Source organism: Notolabrus celidotus, chromosome 7 (genome assembly GCF_009762535.1).
Source record: "Notolabrus celidotus isolate fNotCel1 chromosome 7, fNotCel1.pri, whole genome shotgun sequence".
Lineage (NCBI taxonomy): Eukaryota > Metazoa > Chordata > Actinopteri > Labriformes > Labridae > Notolabrus > Notolabrus celidotus.
Window position 1 is genome coordinate 11,999,375 of NC_048278.1, and position 24,348 is coordinate 12,023,722.

Consider the following 24,348-nt stretch of genomic DNA (forward strand, 5'->3'; position numbering starts at 1 on the left):
CTCACAACCATTCCTTTTTTACTCTTCTTTTCAATCATACCGTCCAAACTTGTGAATTTATGAAACATTCTGTTTGATAGAAGACAGAAAACAAAGAACACATCAGTACTGTTGCACTTTAATCAACCCCAAATGCCCAACACACACTCATGTCTGCGCCTCTGGGGTCGAAAACAAAAAACAACCTCATGCCTGCACCCTCTGTGTCTGTTTATGTGTGTTTTCGCATACTTGTGCATCCAGTGGTCAGTCAGCCTCTTAGATCTCTCTGTCTCTTATTCTTTCTTTCAGAGTGGGCAGCTGTAAAAGGCAAATGGACAGTCTAACCCCCCCCCTCCTTATTACCGCCCTGCCCCCACAGATCCTACAACAGCCTCCCACCAGTGGGATCGCTAGGATAAGTTTTAATAGTGCTTCATGCTGGGAGATTTTTTTAGTACATGTGTGTGTTTCTGATCATGAAAGAGTCTGTAAATCAGCATGTTACTTTGTTCTTGTTTGCCTGCATGTGTGCAGATATGCCCTACACACAGCTTTAAGGGTTTTGAATCATGGCTTTTATTGGTCGATGACTCTCTTTTTTTCCTGTGTTCCTCCATTTTGCCATGGAAACCCAGCATGTATTGTAATGCCTTTGTGTGTGTGTGCTTTCTTTCAGATTTTCCCCTCCCGTTGGTAGCTGGTTGCCATAGGCGGGCCAGGAGCAGCAGGCAAGTCTTACAAGGCCATGCCCCGCTCAGGTGGGTGCTGCAGTGCGTGTTGTTCGTAATAGGCACCGGGATTCCTCTATTTCTGCTTAGTGTGAAATACACAGTAATGAGTCAAGATAATAACGGCAGCGCAGTTATACAGACACTTTCTGCAGCCCAAGTCAAATATTTGAATGAAGAAGTGCATCTGTTCAATTTCAAATAAATAGCTTTAATGAGATGAATGACCTTAACAACAATGTACTCAAGCAGTGGGTGAGCTGCTGACTGGTTCTGCTCAGAAGAGGGCCAGCAGCTTCATTATGTGTCATTTATGAGGTGTTTGACTTTGTGTGTTTGTGTGTGTGTGTGTGTTTGTGTGTGTGTGTGTGTGTGTGTGTGTGTGTGTGTGTGTGTGTGTGTGTGTGTGTGTGTGTGTGTGTGTGTGTGTAAGGGGGTGCTACGAAGAATGGTGATTTCTTTGTAGCCCCCCCCTCTTACTTTTGGGCTTTCTGTCTTTGTGAATCTATAGTTTCACATTTCTCTGAAAATTGTGTAATTTGTTAAAAACAAACTTTCAGGGACATTTAAACTGTATCATGTATTTTTCTGTCAAGTTACACAACATTTCTGTCCTTGTATGCTTATTTTATTCCTCAGCAAAGAGATGAGGAGTTGAGACTTATGGGGAATAATAAAAGCAACAAATTAAGTTCCCATTTCCCCGTCATGTAGGTGCTAATTGGTAGGCAAGGAAATCCTTTTTCTTTCTATTATATATTCAAAAATTATACAATTTTGCTGGATTTCCGTTTTTTTTTGAGGCAGCCTATACATTTTGCACATTTAAAGTGTGTGAAAGTCGATCAATCAACCTTTTTTTTGTAACAAATCATAACAATTGTAAAGTTATGACATAATGCCTTCCATTGAGAGCAGGCTTGGATACTTAAATTATGTTGTGCAAAGTGACCCAACTTCATCCAGTGTGAGCATGAAGTTGGTAAAAGTATTAAAGTTATATTTTTGGGGCATTTTTGCCTTTATTTGATAGGACAGCAGAAGAGAGACAGGAAATGTAGGGAGTAGAGAGTGGGGGAGGACATGCAGCAAATGGTCAAGGCTGGAATTGAACCTGCGACCTATGTGATGAGGGCTACAGCCTACGTAGATGGGGCGTGCGCTTAGACCCCTAGGCCAACGGAGCCGTGAGTTCGTAACAGTATTGATGAAATGAACCAGTTTTATTTGTAAGCAGGAACATCCCTCTACTGGTTAGATGGAGAGTTTGAGGAAATACAAAAACAAGAACATCATCACAAAATTTTGATAAATTGGCCATGAAAACTTGATTTGATAGTAATGTGACTAATATTAAAAATAGAATAAGTAGAAGTTAAACAGACATGGAATTTAAGGGGCAAGAAAGGCGCAGAAAGGGCAGGGACGATACAAAGTTAAGGGTAAGTACTTTCCATAAACAACAAATTCTGAGAGCACATTTGGGATTATCACGGTCGTTGTTACTTGCTGAGGAAAAGCCATGCTTATGTATGCTGGCTCATATAGATGAGTTTAAGATGCCTAGGTAGAAATCCATAGTTGGGGCTCTCAAGAAGCTGAGTCATGTTCAGTCTGATCGCCTGGTGGTCTTTTCATAGGAAATGTTTTTTTTATTGTCAGAGGAGGTAGCTCGCTAGCTTTCAGTGTTACAGTAACTTTATGATATATCAGTATCACTCATTGTGGTTGCTCGATTGTGATTGGCTAGAACCCAGTGGCTGTCTTTGAAAAACAATTGTATGTTATAAATCATAAGAAACAGGTCTACAGTCTACAGGTTGACACACAGATGAGAGGAGCGTAGTTTAAGTCTCTCAGCAGTCTAAGCCTATAGCAGCATTAGCAGGGGTTGGTCCAAGGCAGCCTGAATGTAAGCTAGATTCTGTGAGGACGTTTTGATCCTATGTGTATAAGAGGACAGGGTAACTGTTGGATCCTGTAGGAGAGGCCTTATAATTGAAAGCTCTGCCTCCCATACTACTTTTCAAGACTATACCCTTTTTTATGTGTTTGTTTTATGATGGAACTGTTTTGTATCTCCAAGGTTTTCAACATAAAAATATGGAGGTGTTTTCTCGTAGCTGCTTTAAGCCAGTACAAACTGTACAAACAGTCTGCCTCTAATGGGTTTTTTGAGACTGAAATCAGCCTTTGTACTTTGAAACAACAATAAACTTAACTATCTTGTTCCAAAATTCCCTTTTATCATGATATGTTTTAATAATCCCACTGCCACTAAAAGAAATAAGTGTGTAATTTGATGCTTTTCTTTACTTTGTGTGGAGTTTAAACAAATGATTGCTCATGATCAGTCTCCATATGATGTCAGTTTTAACTGCTCACTCTCAGTCATGCACGTAAACACTGTAAATTGCATGTAAATATTGTGAATGTGCAAGAAAGCTATCAGCCTGCATATTTGAACAGTTTTAGATTTGAGTGTGCTTTTGACATGTCATATCTTAATTTGCTGGAAAAACCCCCCTGCCGAGCCAGACTCGAACTAGAGAAGCTGTGATTCATTTTCCGTTCCTTAACCACCAGACCACCAGGGTGCCCCGGTGCTTTATAGGTCATACAGTTTGGTGTTATTATGCTGTTAAGAGGCACTTTTTGGTAATGAGGTTCTGAAGTCACTTATTTTGGCGCAAAAATTAATACCCAAAGTTAAGATGTCAGTGTAGTTGTAGTAAAACATTTTTTTACGTAGTTATGAGCTTTCTCTATCAACTCAAGCTTCCTGCTTCAGACCCTGAGCATGCCCACATGAAAGGGAGTGTTAAGCCGTCTGCTTGAGTAAGACTTATATAATCTGAAGTAGTACAGTTTCTAAAAGTCATTGTGGAATCTAAAGAAACCCACTGCTGCTGTAATTAAGGTCAGATGGTAATCCTGCAGGAAATGAGTGTTAGCACCTCCCGTTTATTTTTAATGTGACAGCAACACACAGTACGACCCTGAAATTTAACAACTACACACAGGAATTCAGTTGAAATGGCAGGAACTGCTTACCCACTGATCTGGCTTCGTGGTACACTCCTTGGTTTCGATCAGGATTTTGAGATGTTTCAGTTTTTGTTGTGACGGTAAACACCAAATCCTTATCCTGTCTGGATAATCCCTTAACCTGGTTCAAGAAACATGGATGTGTGGTACTACATGGTTACCAGACTACAATATATCACATCCAGAATATGGCTGAAAAGTGTGTACTTAAGAGAATATAAATTCACCCAATTAAGCTGTTCAAACTCAACAAGAGCAGCTGCAGGGGGGTTAATTATAAAGAGTCATACGACCCACAAAAGTAAAAAGAGACATATTATGAAAGAGCTGCATAACACTTTTAAATGGAATTTCTTAATCTTGTAAAGTCTTGGTGAAAAAGTTAGGATGAACAGTATCTTTCTACTTTGGCCACAAGATGGAGCAGTGGCTCCTTAAATGGAAAGAAATCATGTGGACTGTTTAGACTGATATGAAACCCCTCCAAAGTTCTTTGTTTTACTCAAAGAGTAATACACTTTACATGTCTGTGTTTGGCGAAGTAATATTTATGTTCAGATTATGAAAATGATGAGGAGGAGTGATTTGAATCATTGCTGCTGTTACTCTTATGCCTGAGCTCGCTTTAGCCTTTGTTGCTCCACCTTGTTCAAAATAAGTTCCTGTTCCTTTAAGGGATCTCTCCAAGTGACGTTGCTTTAATTCCATATTCAGAGAAAGTCCAGAGGCAGAGCGTGGAATCTCCTACTGTGAGAGTGGTGCTGAGCAGAAGGCAGGTAAGATGATTCCAATATTACTTGAGCTTGCTATTATCTTAAAAACTGATGACAAAAACAGTAAAATACTTTGGAGTTCAGCTGTAACGCGTAGCCTTGCTCTTTTCAAATACATTTTGAAAGTTGGCTGCTTTTTTTCCCGCGTTGAATGAGATTTAACTGAAGTTACAGCTCTATAAATGACGAACAGTAGCCATTCAGTGTAGTTTATTCATCACTGTTGCATTTTGATATGAATTCTAAAAGTCTTTATATTTTATGATTTTATATATAACTAAAAAACGACTCATTTTAAGTCATCTAAAACAGGTTACAAAGAGTGAACAGCTGGATGTTTTATTTCCTCGCTCATTTTCAAAATGTGACTTACAGCATTGGAGTCAGCCTGGCTGTCAAAGTGGAAAGCACGTTAGCACTTGCTCCAGTGTTGAGACCAGGCAGGAAGTGCATGTGCAGTGCACATCATCTCTTTCTCATCAGGCTAAATGTAGTGACAGGGTCGAGCAGTCAACCGTGGGCTTTTACCCCACACTTTATTTTCTAAACTTGTCATCATGCTTTCCAACCAGCAGGAACAGCAAGCTGCAAGTGTTGCTTCTTTTTTTACATGCTCTGCAGAAATAGTAAGAGCAGGTTGTCCAAAGCAGATACAAAAAGAAAAGGTTTATAAATGCGTTTAAAAACTTCACATCAGGTCACCATGCATCATGGCCAACATTTTATACAATCATAAAAAGTTAATGTGACAACAACGTTTAAAGACTTTTCTAACAAACCTGGAGTTGAATCTCCAAAAAAAAGAATCTCCCCTGACACGATTTGTCTCATTGAAACTACCTATGTTATTAAGCAATCTTACATAACAATAACAATGTCTCCCTGCAGAGCATTTTTTTTCACCATGAACACCGACAAACATCCTGAATTTACTAACCAAGAGGGGGACAGGAGGGGTAAGTATCTGAGTCCTTGTCTTTAGTGTGAAAGTGTGCATGTTCAGGCTATATACATTTCTCCTCAGCTGCCACCTCCAACCTGCTGCAAGTTAAAGACCAGAAAGTGTTCTCATGAGGATTGTATTTTTGCAGAGAACTAAAGACCGAATCAGTAAAACAAATAGTAACACAACGTATTTACACATGCCACTTTTTCAGACGTGTGCAGTGAAGTTACAGATGTGGAGCCGCAGAAGGACGAGGAGGAGGAGGAAAAGATGGAAGATAACTCATATCGTGAGAATGGAGTGCAGGGTGATGAATGTGTGACCAATTCACGTAGGTTTACCAACACACAACCACACACACCAATACACACACAATTGACATCTTTGACATTTTTCCATTGTACTTCTCTATTGTGGCCATCAGCTCACATCTATTCGTTTTTTGGTGACAAACACTTTGAAGTTTGTGGAAAAAAGTATGAGGACCATTGGAACAAACTCTTAGATTTAATACTTGAAAACCCTGATGTTAGGAGAAAATGACATTATCTTTAGTTTAGCCCCCGTATATGTCTCTGAACATCTTTGGCGTGTTATTTTTGAGACATTTTGACATGCTGTGACAAGCCAAACAAAGAGAATACTTTTATTATTTAAATTCAGTTTAACATGAAAAGTTAAAACAGATAGACCTGATGCAGTTCCTTATCCCGCAGTGATTAAATATCAGTTGGACAAAGAGTGAATATGTGTGACACTGGCAAAAGCAGCAGCCATTTATATGTCATCATGGTTAAAATGGAAGGCTTCACTAAGATCCGAGGTGCCATTTTTGTCTCCTGCGTTGGCGCTTATCCCAATGTTTCCCACAGCCTGTAACATAAGGCCATCCCAAGTCTGGTTTATTATGTTATACATCTTAAAGCTGCTGTGAAGAACTTTCAGTTTGTCTTGATTTTGGTGCCTCCAGTGGGCAAAGATGCACATCTTATCACTTTGCTGATCTTGTCATGTACATGTCAACATCTTGGTTCCTTTAACAGTCAGATGTGTTACTTACTGTGAATATTTACTGTGCAAAATGGAAAAAAGCTGATAAATTCCTGCCCCCTCACAGCAGTTTAGGCATTGAAAATCACGTCATACATAGATATTGTTAATAATGATATCAAATATGAAAGCGCAGAGAGCACGTTAAAAAGTTAGAGAGGTGGTTGGAGGAGTGACTTTTCCATGTGACTGAAAGTTGCAGCTTCTGAAAGATGAAGGAGTCAGAAGAGAACTAAAACGAGAAGGCAGTCTGTATATCGTGGTCTTATAAAGAAACATGTAACATTGTTCCACTCTGGATTTGTTTTAGTTTTCTTATGGAAGCTGCAATCACACATCAAAGAAAAAAACACTATGCAGCATTATGTACCAAATGCGATACTGCATATTAAGATAGTCCCTCATCAACTCCTGATAAAAAGCCACTGGTATCAAAGCTTTGATGATCCTATCACTATATTATAAATGTTCAGATAAACTCTGCAGTGTTCCCACACTCTGACTGGAAACAGAGAAACATTTTGCACATTTTTAAGTGTGACCACTCTATTTCACACATTATATTTTGAGTGTTGAAATGTTTCTCAGCCTTGTGGCCTTAGTCCATTTGTCACTTAAAAAAAAGGTTGTGTTGTCATAGATAGCTCTCCTGTTTATTTCTGGCTGCCACCCATCTGCCCCACTGGGTGTACTTCCTAAAGCCCCGCTCTACATCTGATGCGCAGCCTGCGGTTCACTGCTCTCAGACCTCTGGACTCTATATCAGGCCCCACAGAGCTGTGCATGCGTAAAGTTTCCATAGCACCTCTCAGCGCTTTCCACAATACAAAGCGCTGCTCTTTAGCTCATCGTCATCACCGCCAAGACCACAGAGTAGTTTCTGGATTGGACTGAGTACGCTTGCGGTTTGTTCGCTCTTAGCAAAAGACTGGGTGAGAGGATGAGACCTGTAAACTGGCCTCAGGACTCTGCATGCCTAAAGCTGTGGTGAAGACAGTTCAGCAGATCCTTTGTGGTGAACAAGGAACAACTTGTATATAGTAGAAAATAACATGAAACATAAGTTATCTGCTGGTTGGTAGAAAAAAACAGGTAGAAGATTAACATTAGATTGGGGAAATTTGATGAAAACATTATTGAAGTCACATTTTATAAAAATCTGTAAAAAGCAGAGCAGGAACTTGTGTCTGCACGAGGCTGATGCTGTGTCTCTCTCCTGCCCTGGTTCTACTTTCTGTGCATTCAGAGGAAATGCCTTCCCCCTTATCTTGAGCACACATCTTCTGACTGTCTCCGTGACACTATTCATCGGCCCAAATTAGGCTAACCACACTTAGGAGATGTGCTTCTCTATTATCAAACTATCAATTGTCAATACAAACGCAGAAGTGAAGTTGTGACACTGTTCCACAATCAGGTTGGAGTTAAGTCTCATCAAGCTTTTAAAAACTGATTTGTAAATGACATCAAACATTACTTGATGTATGTGTTTCCTGAATCATGCAAATGTCTTACCAAGTGTCACTCCTGATATGTTTTTGCTTCCATCCTGCTTAGATGTGATAAAGACTGAGGCAGAGCAGATGGAGGACATTGATGATCAGTATCAAACAGTTGAAAAAGAAAGTGAGATCGTGCCGAAAGAAGAAGCAGAGGGGAGCGCTGAGGACGGGATGGAAGAAGGGTTTGATGACGAGGATGATGATGAGGAAAGAGACAGGGATGAAGAGGGTGAAACCCTGAATGAGCCAGAGGACCTTTCACTAGTAGACTACTCGCGTTATGATGGCCTGACAGACACCCACGCTGCAGATTCAGTATCTGGTGCAGAAGGGTCCTACATGCCTGGAGCCTCCCGCGTCCAAACGACAGGCAAGCTCAGCTGTGACATCTGTGGCCTGTCCTGCGTCAGCATCAACGTCCTGATGGTGCACAAACGCAGCCACACGGGTAAGCACAGGAACACCTGACCTCAAACAACAGTTATGCAATCATCATCTTTTGATGCTAACGTGAGATAATGTCTCACGACTAGGTCAATTTGTTGATTGAGAAACAACAATAAAAGGTACTGGGGCTGCATCATATGTGATGCACATGTCGTCAACCGCCCTGCAACTTCAGCAAGACGTTGTTGTTGAAGCACAGGCAATAACTTTGAGATTTGATCACAGGAACAGATATGTCATCCCATCAGAGAACATCAACAAATAGTACGTTACCCTGAAGGATGCAACCTCAATAACAGCTTACTCATGCACTTTGTCCAAACCATTAATATTGCGTCAATCAGGAAAATAGTGTCCAACCTGTTCACGAGAGGCAAACATTTACTATGTTTCCATGTGAAGTAAAAGCTGTCAGTTAAAAAAAAAAACTAGGTTGTTATTTTCTACATGATCGCCTATGTCACTGAGGAATGCAAATGCCTGACGGGCAGGATTTAATGTTTGTCTTGTGTGCTTGAAGCTATTTTATTTCCCTTTTAATTTTTTTTATTATGTATATATTATATTTTATTTTATTTGAACTTGTACGCTGTCTTGGTCAAGACTCCCCCAGAAAAGAGATTTAAATCTAATGGGAATATAAAATGAATGTTCTCCGTGCTCAGAAAAAACAACTTTTACGCAACCTGTAAAAGAGTTTAACTCACCAGGATAAAAAACATCCCTCAGCCTTTTGCTGCCTTCATGAGGTTCTTTTGTCACCATGCAAAGTCATAGACACAATATATGGTGGTATTTGTGTGGTTAAAGGTGTGAGAACTTTATGTTCCTTAGGTCTCTGACTTTCAGAGTGGACGCTGCCTTGTTCCCTTTTCAAAGGTAGAGAATGAGTATGTGTTTCTTGTAGTTTACTGTAACATAAGAAGAGAAAAACGTCTTACACTAACAACTTAAAGGCACTGTGAGGAGTTTTTACTCATTTTTGAATATTGTCACACTTTTACCGATGGCTTTTCATGACTTACATAGCAAAATGAGATTATCAGCATGGTTATTTCTTTAGACTGAATATTAGTGTTTTTCCTCATGGTGATAGTGGAGCAGGATTAGCATGAAGACGTATGGTTTCTGTTGAAGTATTGTTTTAGGTGATGCAGATGTAGAACTCTACTGCCAGGGCTTTGCTAGGTAAAAGAGTAAAATGGCTGTGAACAGGATTTAATGTGTGTGCCGCAGGCATATTTACATTATTCTGACAGCTATAATATATTGGGACACCAGATCACACATCATGACACCGGGGCTGTGACGGGTAACATTAAACAGTATGTTCTGTCACCTTTCATTTGGTACTTTGCTCCCCAAAACAAATCAGAGTTTTCAAGGTTTTGTCATTGTTATCTTTATTTCAATATTCCAGTTACCTCATCCTTCTGTTTCTGGAAAAAACTGTCATTGAAAAAGAAAAGTAGGATTAAAAGGGGTCACCATTATCAACACAACATGGAAACTTCTGGCAGTGCTTTTGAGTAAACCATAAAAAAAAATACAATTGTTTTCTTCACTGGTAATGTACAGACAAGCAAAGCAGCCCTGAACAATAATACCCTTTATATCTATATGGAACAGTGCAAAGAAGAGCAAGGGACTAGATCACTCACTTGCTGTAAACTCCATCTATCTACACTGCTCTAAAAGTTATAGGAGCAGATATAATTTCAATGTTTTGCCCAATTATAATACTTCAAAGACTTCATATCTTTGTGCAGTACATGACAAGCTGTGATAGGCTCTAGTATTTACTATTAAACACGTTCACGTACAGTGAAGAAATGTTCTGTCAGTATAAATGTGCCAACTTTGAATCTGTTTGTTCTTCATTGTGTGTGTATTATTTTTCAGGTGAGAGGCCCTTCCACTGCAGTCAGTGCGGGTCTTCCTTCACTCAAAAGGGAAACCTGCTTCGCCACATCAAACTGCACTCCGGGGAGAAGCCTTTCAAATGCCCGATGTGCAGCTATGCCTGCCGTCGCAGAGACGCTCTGAGCGGGCACCTGCGCACTCACTCTGGTACCAACCACACACACACACACGCACGCACGCACGCACACACACACACACACACACACACACACACACATACACACACACACACGTGCATGCATTGATACTGTATGCACCTGTGTACAGCACCATGCTGGTTGATTTTCTCACCCCTTCATGTTGGTTACCCACTCCCTTTGACTCTGAACACATGAGGTCTGCTGAGCCCACATATCTTTTCCAGTAACAGCCTGCCGTGCACTATCATACAGTTACACACATCACACAGGACTTCTTACTCATTTACTCCTGGAAACTCAATCACTTTCAGTTCACATGTTTTACCTGCAGACAAGCTGCATGATCCCAAATGTGCACATCATCAGTTTTCTATGAAACCACTGAAAGAGATAATTCTTGTTGAAGCACTTCGATGATGTTGACTGGCATGTGTTGGTGATAAACTGAAACTCCTGCTTACAGTGGAGAAGCCCTTCAAGTGCAACCACTGCAGCCGGAGCTACAAGCAGCGCAGCTCTCTTGAGGAGCACAGAGAGAGGTGCCATGTGTACATTCAGAGCAAAGGTCCCACTGAGAGAGGTGAGCAGACAGCATACGACGCTAAGCCTTGTTTTAACACTTCTTTGAATGCTCGCTGTAAAAATTCACACATATCTCTTGCAAACCCAGGTGTAATTTTGCAGCGTACACAATTAAAGCTGACGGGTCCTGTTTTTATAGTCTCATCAAATTAAGGAGCATATGGCTGTTAACCCAGTATTACAGCTAAATAGGTTGTGGCTGCTGTGGTGTGGAGGGTTGGCGCTCTAAAGACCACTTCTCATGCCTGTAGCTGTAAAGGGGAAGCTGAATATTCAGGGCAAATCGTTTCAGGCCAGCTCCTTACACAAACTTTCAACCTCAATGTCTGTAACCTTCCCCCCCAAAAAATGCCTTTACATCCTGACAGGACATATGCATCATTGCAACACAAAGTCAATGCTCTACTTCTGTGGTCACCAAATGTCGTAAGTTTATGCCAGATTCTGCAGTATAGGTGAGGAAGTACATCCTCACACTGTGGTCTCCTCCCCCTGCACTGGTGGAGTAAAATGCACCAGGAAGTGAGGTCAAACGAGTGTCTGATATTAAACTAATATCTTGTCCCTCCCAGTGTGGCTCCACTAGCTGCTTATTTCTTTTGCAGATTTTTTTAAAAACTTTACTTCTCTTATGTCTTCCAAAGCAATTCAAGTGGACAGCTTAGTGTTGTCCTTTTTGTTCATTTCCTCATAGCACTGACTGTCTTCCTCTCTTACTGTCAAGCAGAAGACGGCCAGACATCTAGGACTCAGATGGGCACCGAGCGTGCTCTGTTGCTTGACAGGCTTGCAAGCAATGTAGCCAAACGGAAGAGTTCAATGCCACAGAAGTTCACCGGTAAGAGCAACTAAACTCATAACACAAACTTAAGCAGGTGTAAAGGAGATATATTGACATTATTTTGAGACTAAAGCATTTGTGCAGCTATAATACGCTTTTGTCTTCTTATATTTCATGTGTGCTTTTTGCAAGCCTCTTTTACTTCACGATGCAGGAGTTCATGTTCGGCAGCTTGTTTTCTTTCTCTATTTTTTAAACTGTCTGTCTAAGCTTCTTGTTTGTCTGTTTGTCTTTGCTGCCCTTCATCTCTTGCCAAACAGGAATTGTGGGCAGAGCACCTCATGCCTCACACCTTCACACACCAATGAGTGGTCTCCACTGTCCTACATTCTCTGCCAGAATTGCATCATAGGTGGGTATTGGTAACCATGCATGGTTAATTATTGGATAGAAAAAAAGAGAAAAAGCACTTGAAACTTTCTGGTTTAATCACTCACTTTGCATATTTGGATACAAACTGTGATAACTTGCCTAAAAGTTACAGATTATAATAGATATGGTTCAGAGAATGATATATTATCTATATTTGCCTTTCACTTCGTTGGTTAAGTCTTACATTAGTTTGTAGTTTCATAATCAAAGTGTGAGCCACTTACAAAACTTTAGGGGGTCTTGGCAAAAAAAAAAATCCTACAGCTCTATCAGGTTGACAAATGAAGTGAGATCTTTCAATATGACAACCACAGAAGGAAAAGAGAAGTCATTTTTGCAACCACAGAAAGAAAGAGAGAACAGGCGGGAGGCGAGAAACGTGAGCAGGTGCCTGTGTCTGAGCTGCAGCTGCACAGGAGGTTTTCATCGTCTGTGTCGTCTGCTTCCTCTGCCTTTTCATGCATCTCAGCTCAACTGCTCTAGACTGCTCTCTCTGGATGAACTTTTGCTTTGAAGCATATTTAATCCTGTCGGCCTGGCAAGGTCCAATTCACTGTGCGGGTTGTCCTCTATGTTGCCCTGGGGGTTAAGATTTTTTTCATCTCCCTTACTCTAGTAAGTCCTTTTTTGAGTCCTCAAAGAATCTCTATCAGATCTTTCTCCATGTGTGGGCAGTAACTGTTTTAACTGCTTCTAGCTTTCTGGGGTGTGTCTCCAGCTGCTGGATATGTGGTGTGAAACCTCCTCCTGCCGAGTCTTGAATGCTCTCTCTTCTCATGTTGTGGGTCTAGGGGACAACGGGGTTTGCCTGGATCTGAGCTTTAACAGGGAACTGATCCACCACTCTGACATGAAGGAACCTTCATCAGGCTCCCCGGGGCCTGATGCCCACCATCAGCAACAACCCATCCTTCTGGGGCCTGACAATGACCCACCTCCCTCCCACAGGCCCTACCCTATCTCATTAAGCCGCAACGACATATCACCCATCGGCCTCACTAACGGCCACAAGATGAACATGTCATTCCTGGGCAACCCTCATGCCGCACAGCCCCCCCTCACCATGGACTCCTTCCACACAGACGGCTCCCCCATGCCTCAGCCGGTCATGTTCAGCTTAGGGCACCTGCTAGGGGCAGGATTAAACCACCAGAATGGCATCCCTCACCAGCACGCCCAGCCCATCCCTCTGTCCCCACTGGAGGCGCTACGCGTGGTGCGAGCTGACGGGGAGGCTGGACCTCTGCCCGGAGCAGTGTACCCCTGTGTGCACTGCCGAGTGATCTTCCTGGACTATGTCATGTTCACCATCCACATGGGTTGCCACGGTTTCAGGGACCCGCTGGAGTGCAACGTGTGCGGCCACCGCAGCCGGGACCGTTATGAGTTCACTTCCCACATAGCCCGTGGCGAGCATCGCCTAGAACTGAAGTAGTTTTCATTCATTCAGACAGTTATGCTTACACACACACACATACCCATATGTGTCAGAACACACATGTTTACTCATTTTGGTAGCTGATAGTATTAATATTGAAAGCATGAAGTAGCAGCTATCTTCCTCTCTTTGTCTGGTGTCTGTGCTTGTTCTTGAGTGAATGTGCGTGAAAGAGAGAAACTGAGAGAAGTGTGTATGAGTGTGTTTAGCCATTTTGTATTCATCTGTAAAGATGGTCTGTGAAATGCTAATGAGAAGTCATTATTTTTCGTATATACTTTTGTACTTTAGGATCCCTGTTTTTAGACCACATAACATGTTTTTCACGTGAATATCCAATTATGTAACAAAGTAACAAAAATGAATTCATCTATTTTTTATCTGCTGTAAATTTTTCCTGTTTTCTGTGGAAAAGTGTTAAAATAAAAAACGTTTTTTTTTCCTTCCTCAAACATGAAGCTGCACCTTGTTGACAGAAGTCTAACTTCTCTGAACAAAAGCACTGGGGCTGCGGAAAACAATATATCTATAAGGCGCTATGAGGTCTCCTTTTAGTTCTGTGGTTTTGTGAAGTGCAGTTCACTGCTTCAAAAGACACCACTTTGCACCATGTGATGTTTTCTCACTCCTGAATATTTTCACATTTAGCTCTCAAGTTAGAAATGGCTTACAGCTTTGCAGAGATGTTTTAAACACAAAGTAACAAGTACATACACACAGGACTTTAAAGTAGTATAAACATATCAGGACAGAGGTAATGCAGATCTTGGAAGAGTTGAGATAGGTGTACCTTCAATTTAAGATGTTTTTAAACTTCTAAAGACCTCCAAATGAGCATACTGTGTTGTTATTAAACAGGAGCAGAGAGAGTGAGCCTTGCAGCATTTAAAACTTTGGATAAACTATGACTTTCTTTCTCACTAGATTTTCCCTTTGGAATCATTTAAACATCTGGAAAGCTTTTGGAATGAATTTCAGTGGATCATTAGTCTTACACACCAACATCCGTCTGCTGAGGTTAATGTGATTCTGTATGACAGCAAATTAGCCTTAATGTGCTTTCTTTACACCATGTGTCATGCTTACAGTCTATGGTTTTGTGTGCGCAAGGGATCCCAAAGTTTTCATGACCCTTGTGGGCCTTTATAGCTCCTGAGAGAAGTTTTTACCTGGTGATGAAAAGGAATGAAATTTACAATAACACTTTTTTTAATGACCTTCAAAAACAAATGAGAGCATCAGCAACAAGATCAACAATCTCTATATTTTAACTTTTAATGCATCTAACCGCTGCCAGGGGATAGGTGTCAGACCAGGGTATTGTTAGCTACTGAAGAATTTCCCTTTTTCAAACCTGTTACACAGCAAACATTCACAGTGAGTTGTACATTTGACTTTTAAAAGACAGCAAGATAATTTTGGTCAGAATACACTGCTTAGGCATGTAAAGGACAAGATCAGCCAAGACATGAGAGGACTTTTCCACAGGGGGCGCAAATATCAACACAAACTTAAAAGTTCCTCACAAGACAACTGAACATGTTCAGGTATTTCATACATTAAATATCCTGATGAGATAAATGAAATAATACATATTTAACTCAGCGTTGTTTTCTAAAGTAACTATATTTGGCAAAAGGGATGAGCTGACGCGGACTAGCAGTTGCAAAGTTGTTAGCTTATACTACTGCTACATCCTGCTGGTGGCTGTTTTTTGACTGAGATGCTAGTTTTCACTGGTAAATGTGCCTAATCACAATGAACTAAAAAGCCACTGGATCATTGGGCTAGCAACCTGACCATCACATTGTAGCCACTCCTAGAGGCTGAACCTCCAAAATCAACTATTGTACTCTAAAGTTAACCATACTTTACTAATTGAACACCATCTTGTATGGGAGAAGATGTAAACTAGCTTTTGCGACCTTAAACTCATAAGAGTGATCATCAAGGTTAAAAACAAGAAATTATTTACTCACTCATTGGGATACAATCTGATCTACATCTTATTGGCGCCCCCAACTGGTGAATTGAAAAGAATTGAGCTTTAGGGAACCTTTGTACTGGCTTCACTTTCCAAAAATGGAGGCTACATCTACAATCTATGAAAAGAATCACAAGAGTTGTGCAAAACAGGGGCCCTTATCAGTAGTTTCACTCATCCTGCTCAGCCGGCGGCCCACCCACAGAATTCAAAAGTTGCGTCTGCCAGTAAAATCAACCTCATATGGGAAGTTATCTTTGTGAGGGTGAAAATCAAAGTTTAGGTTTTAGTGGGAATTTTTGCATGATGAATTAAAGGAAGAAATCATTTCTTTCTGAATTGGGGGGTTTTGTTGAATACATAAAAATAGGCTCTGACTGTTCAGTGCATAGAGCTGTGAATGATTTTGAATGTGGATGCGCTTTGTGCCGGGACTCAGTCACGCCTTGCTGCCTTTGAGACCAGAAAGGGTGTTAGCTCCATCCAGCTGCCACCACGCTATCTGTGTTCTCCATCAGTGCCAGTTCCCTTTTCTGTCTCTTTGGGGTTGAAGAGAAGTAACACTTGTGAGGCAAACTGTCATCACAGCTTCTTCTCCATACATCGGATTAAAAAGCACCAGTCATCCATTTCAAAAGTTGAACTTGGCTGCTTCTCTTTTCCTACTTTGCGGGTGTATTTCAGAGTACTTGTCTTCTGATAAGTGTTTTGAGGAAGATGTTTTTCCTCAGAATTTTAAGGCTAAACTAAAGTCAGTGATGTTTTTTAGTGATGAAGGAGGACATATCACTTATTAACGCATAAAAACTGTTGAGGGGGAAATGAATGGGACTTGTGTGAAACACCTTGCTTTTGCCCAAACTATTTGTGTCCATACTCCAACATAAAAGCCAACCCACCAGCAAGGTTTAATCATCCAGTTTTGACAGGAGTCATAAAGCAAGAATGACGCAAGCCTAGTCAAAATGAGAGGAATCTGGTGACATCTGCTGACGAAATAATATGAATTGTCTTGACGGCCAAAATTCAGAAAGATAACCACGATGACTTAGTATTACTGGAAATAGGATACAAGGTAACACAAAAAGTGTACCAAGAATCTACATGAGTAATGTCTAACTAAAGATGACTCATGAGGATTTACTGAAGAAATGAACACTGAGTGTATTATGAATTCCTTTTGCTCCCCCTTCACTGGTAAACAAGTAATCATGACTTTCTGTGATTCATTTAGCCCTTATACATCTTCAGTCAAGAAATTATAAATCCCAGTTACGTCATAAAGTAATGTCCACTAAGTTAGTCAGATTTTTGATGCATACAGTTGACACTTTTGTGTTTTGTTTTTGGTATAACTACCTGCACTGACAGACAGTATTATTTTAATGAGCTTCATATTTCTTTATTAAATTAAGAAGACATACTTTATTTATTTCTATTTTTTGTTATTGAACATGCTACACACGCAAAAAAAATATTTACACACACATGCACAAATAGGGTCCTTTGAATGTGCATGTCAGAGAAGTCAGAGTGATGGAAGTGCACATGGACAAACAGTTCAGTGCCTCAAGGGCACTTTGGCAGTACCCAAAAGGTGGACTGGCATCTCTCCAGCAGCCAGTCCAACTTCCATACTTTGATCCTTACCTGGAAACAGGTAAGCCAAGTCCCTGTATACTGAACTACTGCCACCCCTAAAAGGCTGAGACTGAGCAAAAATATTACTGAATTAAACATCAATTCTGGTTTACATTAAACATAAAATGTATGTAGCAGAAACCCAGCTACGTACATGCTGTCAATTAATCAATTAATTGACAAATGTGAACTAAAAGTCATTGTTGCCTTGATGCAGTGTTCCCAAATACAGTGCAAATTACGTTGAGTTTGAGCCACAGATTTCTTGCTAACTTGGATTAATTTGAATCAGATTTTAATTTTGATTTGCTTTTTGCTATTTAAACTGTAAGAGTTGAGTCTTTGAGAGAGTGGATGGGAGAACAAATACAGATGACTGCTTTTGGAACTTATATTAAATGGTTTTATTGGCTTTGAATCCATCAGTGGAGATAAAAACAGGTTGTTCCTAGGAAATACTTACCAAAACCTTAGCTCCTTTGATAGTAGGATGCCTCACTTTTCCTTGATTTCACTCTGTATAGCACTCCGAAATATATATGAAATACTTGACAGTTAGATCTTTAAGCAAAATGTGAAATAGTGTTCTAAATCTAGACTCTACTAAATCATGTAAATACAGGGATCACTTTTTTAGAGGTGAATATTATGCTCTAAATTGTGCTATAAATTTTTTTTGTTCTTAAACTTTGAAACACTGTGTAAACTTTCAATACTGAGTAAACTTTCATTACTGAGTAAACTTTCAATACATTAGAATAAAGTAAAATTAAATGATAAGGCAGTAATAACTAAGTCGTAACTCTCTAGCCAATGGGAGATGAGCTGAAAGACACCTGAATTACTTGTTTTATGTGATTTTTATAATCTTATCTGCCAAACACCAGAATTTGCCTTCGGGGAATACATTCTATTCTATTCTATTCTAATTGCTCAGGTGCACCATCCACACTGACTGTTTTTTTATTTTAGGTCTGGATGGTGAAATCGCTTGCAATTGTGGTTTGGTGTGTTTATTCTGTAAAAAATCCTGAGGATGGCGCTGTTTTAACAAACTTGATAAAGAGAGTGTGCAGCCAGCGGTTTTGGCTGATTGATCCACATGTTTTAGTAATCCAATAACAAAACAGTTAGATCAGCGGCCTTCCATTACGCTATTACAGTCTGATCAGACTTATAAAATGTGTGTTGAATGTTGACAGCACACGGTTTAAAGATGACTCGTTTTATAAATAATAACTTGCTGCCTCCGCTGTGACTTTTATTCCGACCCAGAGGAGCAGGTCTGAGCATGCGCACTGCATCGGTTCTATGGGGACGGGGAGGACATCACGGAAAAAACGTAGCAGCAGCAGCACCACAAACCCCACGCCGAGATTTCGTCTCTCCGCTGCGCTAAAATTGCGCGACGAAAGCGGCCCACGACTATGCCCGGTGCGGCGTTAAAGTGCGGGACGAACACTTGACAGGCCTGGGCGAGGTCGGGGCCGTTGCCGGGAGGGAAATTACATTTCTTCGTATGGGAGAAGCATGCGGGAAATGGTCGGAGGTTGTTGCGTGTGTTCAGACGAGCGAGGCTGGGCAGAGAATCCGCTGGTTTACTGTGATGGACACGGCTGCAGCGTCGCCGTTCACCAAGGTAACGTTAGCCGCTGTTAGCGTGTAATTACCGGGCAGCTGTGGCGGCTGAGCCGGCGGCTGGAGGCTGGAGGCAGCCAGAGGTGGTGGTGGTAGGTCGATAGGTTTCTGACCGTCTACGTGCGTGTCTGTGTGTGTTGATGTGTGTGTGGGAGGGGTGGGTAGGTAGGCGTGCTGTTTGTTGTTTCCTCTTAGTCGGCACACATGATTTAACACACAGGGCCAAGCTTAGTGACATGGAGCCTGCATGGCGCCTCGATGCCACTCAGGTCCGTGTGTGTGTGAGTGTGTGTGTGTGTGTGAGTGATGTGGGTGTGTGTGCTGTCTGGCCCGGTCGGATCCACGACACACTGCAAGAGGCGTGTTTTGCTACAGAACAGCCCCGGAGAGGCCCGCCGGTTTGGACACAGTGTTACCTTGTGTCCACTTGCTTTGTTGCCTTAATGGGACCAGTATAAGAGGGCCAGTTAAGTTGTGGAATAACATTTGTGAGTGAACATCAGCCCGGCTCTGATTGTTGGACAAACTCCGTGATGCTGGGGGAGATTTACGCACGGCTGACTCCATTAAATCAGCCTTAATCTGAAGTTTAAGTTTCTGAAATATAGATGACCTCTGAAGTGCTGTGAGATTTAATATTACATTACGGTTTATGATATAAGCAGGTCGAGATAAGAGCTGTCTTTAATGTAGAAGCTTACAGAAAATGAGACCAGTACAGAAATAGATTTGAGAGAGGGAGATGGACATGGATGTGGAGGCTGATGTAGTGAACTTTTAAACTGGAATAAAAATCGACCTCTGTTTAAATGTTTGGCACAGAGTTGATTGATTGATGCTCAGAAGATGCTTTCTCATAATATAAGTAGTAAAGAGGATTTAACAATTACACATTGTTGATCACCTCAGATGAAGACCCTGTGAAGTTACATGTTCTGTAGATTGTGCTGGGAGTGTACTCTGAAAATTGATGACTCTATTTCTTATTGACACCCAGCTTTATTTTTTGGATAACTTCTTCTGTAAAACAGTCATTATGATAAAATAAATACTTAAGTACTTGTTGGGCTTGGTCTTGATTGAAGAGCTTGGTCACAATTGTTTTTTTTTTCCAATTAACTTGAATGTGTGGTTGACGGTTTTTACCAAGCTTTACCTGAGCTCAGACTGTAGTTCACAATACCATTGGAGTTGTCTTCATATCAAACAGAGGTATGCAGTTAGGACCGTCTGCAAGTTGCACAAGACAGCAGCAAGAAAGTAATCCTAACCCACAAAATGCCTGCATTGTTGTTACTAGGATAAAAGCAATAATATCTTAGCTTGTTTTTATGCAAAAGAGAATGAAATGTTTACAGTTCTAATGTGATTTTTAATACGACCAGATATGAGGAGCATTAACCATGGCTGACAGTAAAACACAATCTACATGAAATAATGCGGCACAGACCCACTTACAGTCGCTGTAGCCCATGTGAAAGCTGTTTTCTCATCATCAGTTAATAACAAAAGAAGAAGAGAGCATTAGTGCCTGGTGATAGTGAAACAGGTGTGGTTCTGTGAGGTGTGGAAATGGAGGAAACTGCAGAGACTTCTTCAGCTGAGTCCTTCGAAAGAATAGCAAAACTGTGGTGGAGTACAAACTTTTCAGGTAAAACCAGCTGAACATAAGTCGATAACGACAAGATAGCAACTCAGCAGAGAGGGTATAGATCCCAGTGAATATTAAAATACAAATCAAAAAGCCTGGCTGTATGATTGTTATATATTTCGTTGTCGTGTTTCAGTTGGGTGATACAGAGGAACACCTTTAAAAATTGAGCAAGCTCGAACTGACCTGTTCTGTATGTGTGTGTGTGTGTGTGTGCGCGTGCGTGCATGCGTGTGTGTGTGTCTCTCTCTCTCTCTCTGTCTCTCTCTCTCTCTCTCTCTCTCTCTCTCTCTCTCTCTCTCTCTCTCTCTCTCTCTCTCTCTCTCTCTCTCTCTCTCTCTCCCTCTCTCTCTCTCTCTCTCTCTCTCTCTCTCAGCATGCTATGGCATTGTCCAGGTGCCCACTGGTCCATGGTTCTGTCGGAAGTGTGAGTCACAGGAGAGGGCGGCGCGCGTGGTGAGTATGCCAGCACACAACATGACACAACACATCCATCGTCACTGCAGCTCCACCCGCTCGTACAGTCAATGCCACATTCACAACATGCTCTGCTCTCTCCTGCCCTCCTTCCTCAGAGGTGTGAGCTATGTCCCCACAAAGATGGTGCCCTCAAGAGGACGGACAGTGGAGGTAAATCTCATCTTTTCTCTCTATCCCACACCTCTGCTGAATCTCTGAGTCACTCATGAAGTGGGCCTGAAATGGAATAAAAGCAGCAGATTTCCATTCATACGAAACCTCATCATACCATTGATCCACTGCCAATGTCTCTGTCAGGCTGGGCCCACGTGGTGTGCGCGCTCTACATCCCTGAGGTGCAGTTTGCCAACGTCCTCACCATGGAGCCCATCATCCTGCAGTATGTCCCGCATGACAGATATATCAAGGTACTAACACACATACACAAATAAACTCTGCTGACTAAATGAAACCTCTTTCACATTTTGAAGTCTTATTTTTACATATTCGGGGAGTTGAAAAGATAACTGGTACAAAAAGTGGTGGATATGTAAAAGTAGATTGCAGCAACGAGATGGACTGTGAACACTTTCAAGGCAAATTCCCTGGATCAAAGTAATTCCACCAAAGGAGTTATTTTTGCCACTTCCAAGCTGAGTTGTTGCTCCAAGTATGTGACCAATTTTTAGAGAGGAGCCCCAAAGGGACAGGGTTGGATGCTATTTATTAGCCCCATAAAAGTCATTACATTGCTCTAATAAACACCAGCCGACTCCATAGACAAAAACAGTTATCTTTACATCAAAGGTTATGAGAGTTGCTAATCTATCCCTAGCTTGCTGTATTGGTATACTAGTATTGACATGAGACTTTAGTGTTTTAGACCAGGTGTTTCCAAACTTTTCGGCCAGTGACCCCCAAAATATAGGTGCCAAACACTTGCGACCCCCACTGTCCCTCAAAGTGATTTAATGTGGCTTCATTTAGCTGGTCTGCAGAAAATAAGCCTACCTATATGAGCATGTGGCTGGCTTTCCTGTGCTGATATGAATTATCCTACTGCTACTGATGCTTTTGATAATGAACTGTTCACCAACCCTAAATTTAGGAGTCATGTGGCAATAAAGAAAGGCAGAAAACTCATTACATTTTTTATTTTCAAGTTTTTTTTTTCAAATTTAGCTTCTATTTTTGTTGATATTTTTTACTTTAATGGGTAAAATATACTATTTTTAGATAACTTAAAAAAAAACATTCCAAAAGACGTCTCACGACCCACCATTGGTGTTTCGCGACCCCCCCAGGGGTCAAACTATGTTTGAATAAGGGACCAAGGCTTATGTATAGCAAATTCCTCTTTGAATCAAGGATACAGAGAATGATTTCCCTCACTGTTTAATGGCCTTGGATTGATATAACATAATTATGAAGATATTATAAGTGTCTCTAATCCCATAGGTTGCACCAGTTTTCTGTTTACCCTTTCTTGCACTCATTTAATTTAGGCACAGTCACTTATTCTCTGAGGAGATTTTTTTTACAATGTTAACAATTCGCATTAGGGAAAGTAAAGATCTGGTGCCTGTCATCAAACTGGAATTCTTTAGCACCTTCCTTTATTCCTTATATGTTGCCCGGTCCCACTGTTGTCTAACAAGTAATTCCTGAGAAGCCACAGTAAACCTCTGTGACCATATTTCCTCTACAGTTTCATAGCAGAGATTCTGATTCAGACCACTCTTTCTTGTCAGTGTCAACAATCATACTTCAAAACATGAATCAGAATCCAGATATTTAAATTTCTCTGTGAAAAACAGCAGTTTCAACAAAGCATAGTGTCGTCATTCAAAAACATGTGGGAAACACACAACCCTCATTTCTTCATTTCACTTTACGGGAAAAATACTCTCTCCACCTACACGTCCCGTACAGACCAGAGCTGCATGTGGCAAGGTCACGCCTGTTGTTTGGAGGTTGTTGAAAGTCATTCTGGGAAATGTGGGAGATATCCAGCTGAAGGAGGAGGTCGAGGGAATGTCTAAACCTTGAATGCACTGAATTGGGCGGAAAGTTACATTTGAAGTCAGTTGTTAGTGAAAATGTTTTTTTATAGAAGAGGTTTGCTGCACTTTCTGCTTTTGTAGGAGAAATAATTGAATGTTTTTGAGTTTTGGTGCATTGGTCAGAAGAAAAATAAAACTTTGGGATGTCAGCGTGGGTTGTCAGAAATGGACACAAAAATAATCTCACTGTCCTTTTCCTGACGCTCTGGAGGACACCCGTATCTTATAGGATTTACTGAGATACAGTGCAAAATATCAAAAAGTTAATTTTTGATCCTGCTCTTCAAAATAGTGAGGAGGTAATTTACTAACTGTATTCTTCCTGTTAATTTTACCAAGAATTGTGCATCCTTGATATCTGCTCCGTCTCAAGGATATATTCAAAATAATATGAAAGTAATATAAACAGACTTTATGTACAGATATGTTATTTATAGGTCATCCAGAGGTGGATGTCTTTATCACTGAAGAGTTTAAGGGTGACAACATTTATGAATACTGCAGCACAATTACCCCCAACTCTCTGCAGACGCCAAAAATTGCACATAAACAGTAAGCACAAGTGTTTGTGAATTATGTGTTGTTAGTTGTTGTTTTGAGAGAGGCATACTTTGCTCCAAATGAATGCATAATGGCAATGCAATTTGTGAAGTCTGTGGAGTATTTAACACTTTGTGCATGCTCCTTAAATCAGCCACACAGGGTTAGAAGGCGCATGCAACCCCTTTCATGAATCAGGCCCAGAGTGTCTGGATCTCTGACCCTGGGTAAAAGAAGATTCTTCAGGGGAGGCGCTTAATTATTAAAGGAGCTTTCTCCCATGCTGCTTTTGATGACTGTCCGGTGGAGAGGGGGAATGACGCACAAGTTTATTTTTGTTTTTACTATAAGCTTAAACAAGTGGATGCTTTCCCTACTACTCTGTTTGGATGACTTCAATTATGTCTCTGATTAATTGTTTAGAACACCAGAAAGATGAATACCATATCTTAGTGACTAATCTACACCTGCATATGCAGCTTCCTGTCTTTGTTTTTGTAATTATTTAGATCATTTCTAATGAAGAGAAAAGTGGTGACTGTAGAACCTTTGCTGAAAAGTTCAGAGGTTTTCAAACAGCAGCATTCAGAGCAGCTACAC

General features: G+C 40.9%; 2 protein-coding genes across 11 annotated transcripts in view; both read left to right on the forward strand.

The window, feature by feature from the left end:
* The window catches only part of LOC117816124 (zinc finger protein Aiolos-like), a 40,270-nt gene extending 26,052 nt beyond the window's left edge, over window positions 1-14,218 (forward strand). For 5 of the 8 annotated variants that reach the window (XM_034688249.1, XM_034688248.1, XM_034688245.1 and 2 more), the window contains 9 exons: window positions 292-740; window positions 4,473-4,534; window positions 5,420-5,487; window positions 5,689-5,808; window positions 8,085-8,477; window positions 10,379-10,546; window positions 11,003-11,119; window positions 11,846-11,959; window positions 13,126-14,218. In XM_034688249.1, coding sequence (XP_034544140.1) covers window positions 5,436-5,487; window positions 5,689-5,808; window positions 8,085-8,477; window positions 10,379-10,546; window positions 11,003-11,119; window positions 11,846-11,959; window positions 13,126-13,769 — 1,608 coding nt within the window. In that variant the 5' untranslated portion in view covers window positions 292-740; window positions 4,473-4,534; window positions 5,420-5,435 and the 3' untranslated portion in view covers window positions 13,770-14,218. The remainder of the gene's footprint in view (window positions 1-291; window positions 741-4,472; window positions 4,535-5,419; window positions 5,488-5,688; window positions 5,809-8,084; window positions 8,478-10,378; window positions 10,547-11,002; window positions 11,120-11,845; window positions 11,960-13,125) is intronic. The other 3 variants (XM_034688250.1, XM_034688244.1, XM_034688251.1) reach the window with 3 other exon arrangements.
* A 4,386-nt stretch (window positions 14,219-18,604) lies between these two features.
* Window positions 18,605-24,348, forward strand: part of LOC117816458 (protein AF-17-like) — a 28,988-nt gene continuing 23,244 nt past the window's right edge. The window contains exons 1-4 of one of the 3 annotated variants that reach the window (XM_034688745.1): window positions 18,605-19,036; window positions 21,063-21,142; window positions 21,262-21,316; window positions 21,464-21,573. In XM_034688745.1, the coding sequence (XP_034544636.1) occupies window positions 18,928-19,036; window positions 21,063-21,142; window positions 21,262-21,316; window positions 21,464-21,573 (354 nt within the window). In that variant the 5' untranslated portion in view covers window positions 18,605-18,927. Of the gene's footprint in view, window positions 19,037-19,307; window positions 20,687-21,062; window positions 21,143-21,261; window positions 21,317-21,463; window positions 21,574-24,348 lie in introns of those variants that run through there. The other 2 variants (XM_034688746.1, XM_034688747.1) reach the window with 2 other exon arrangements.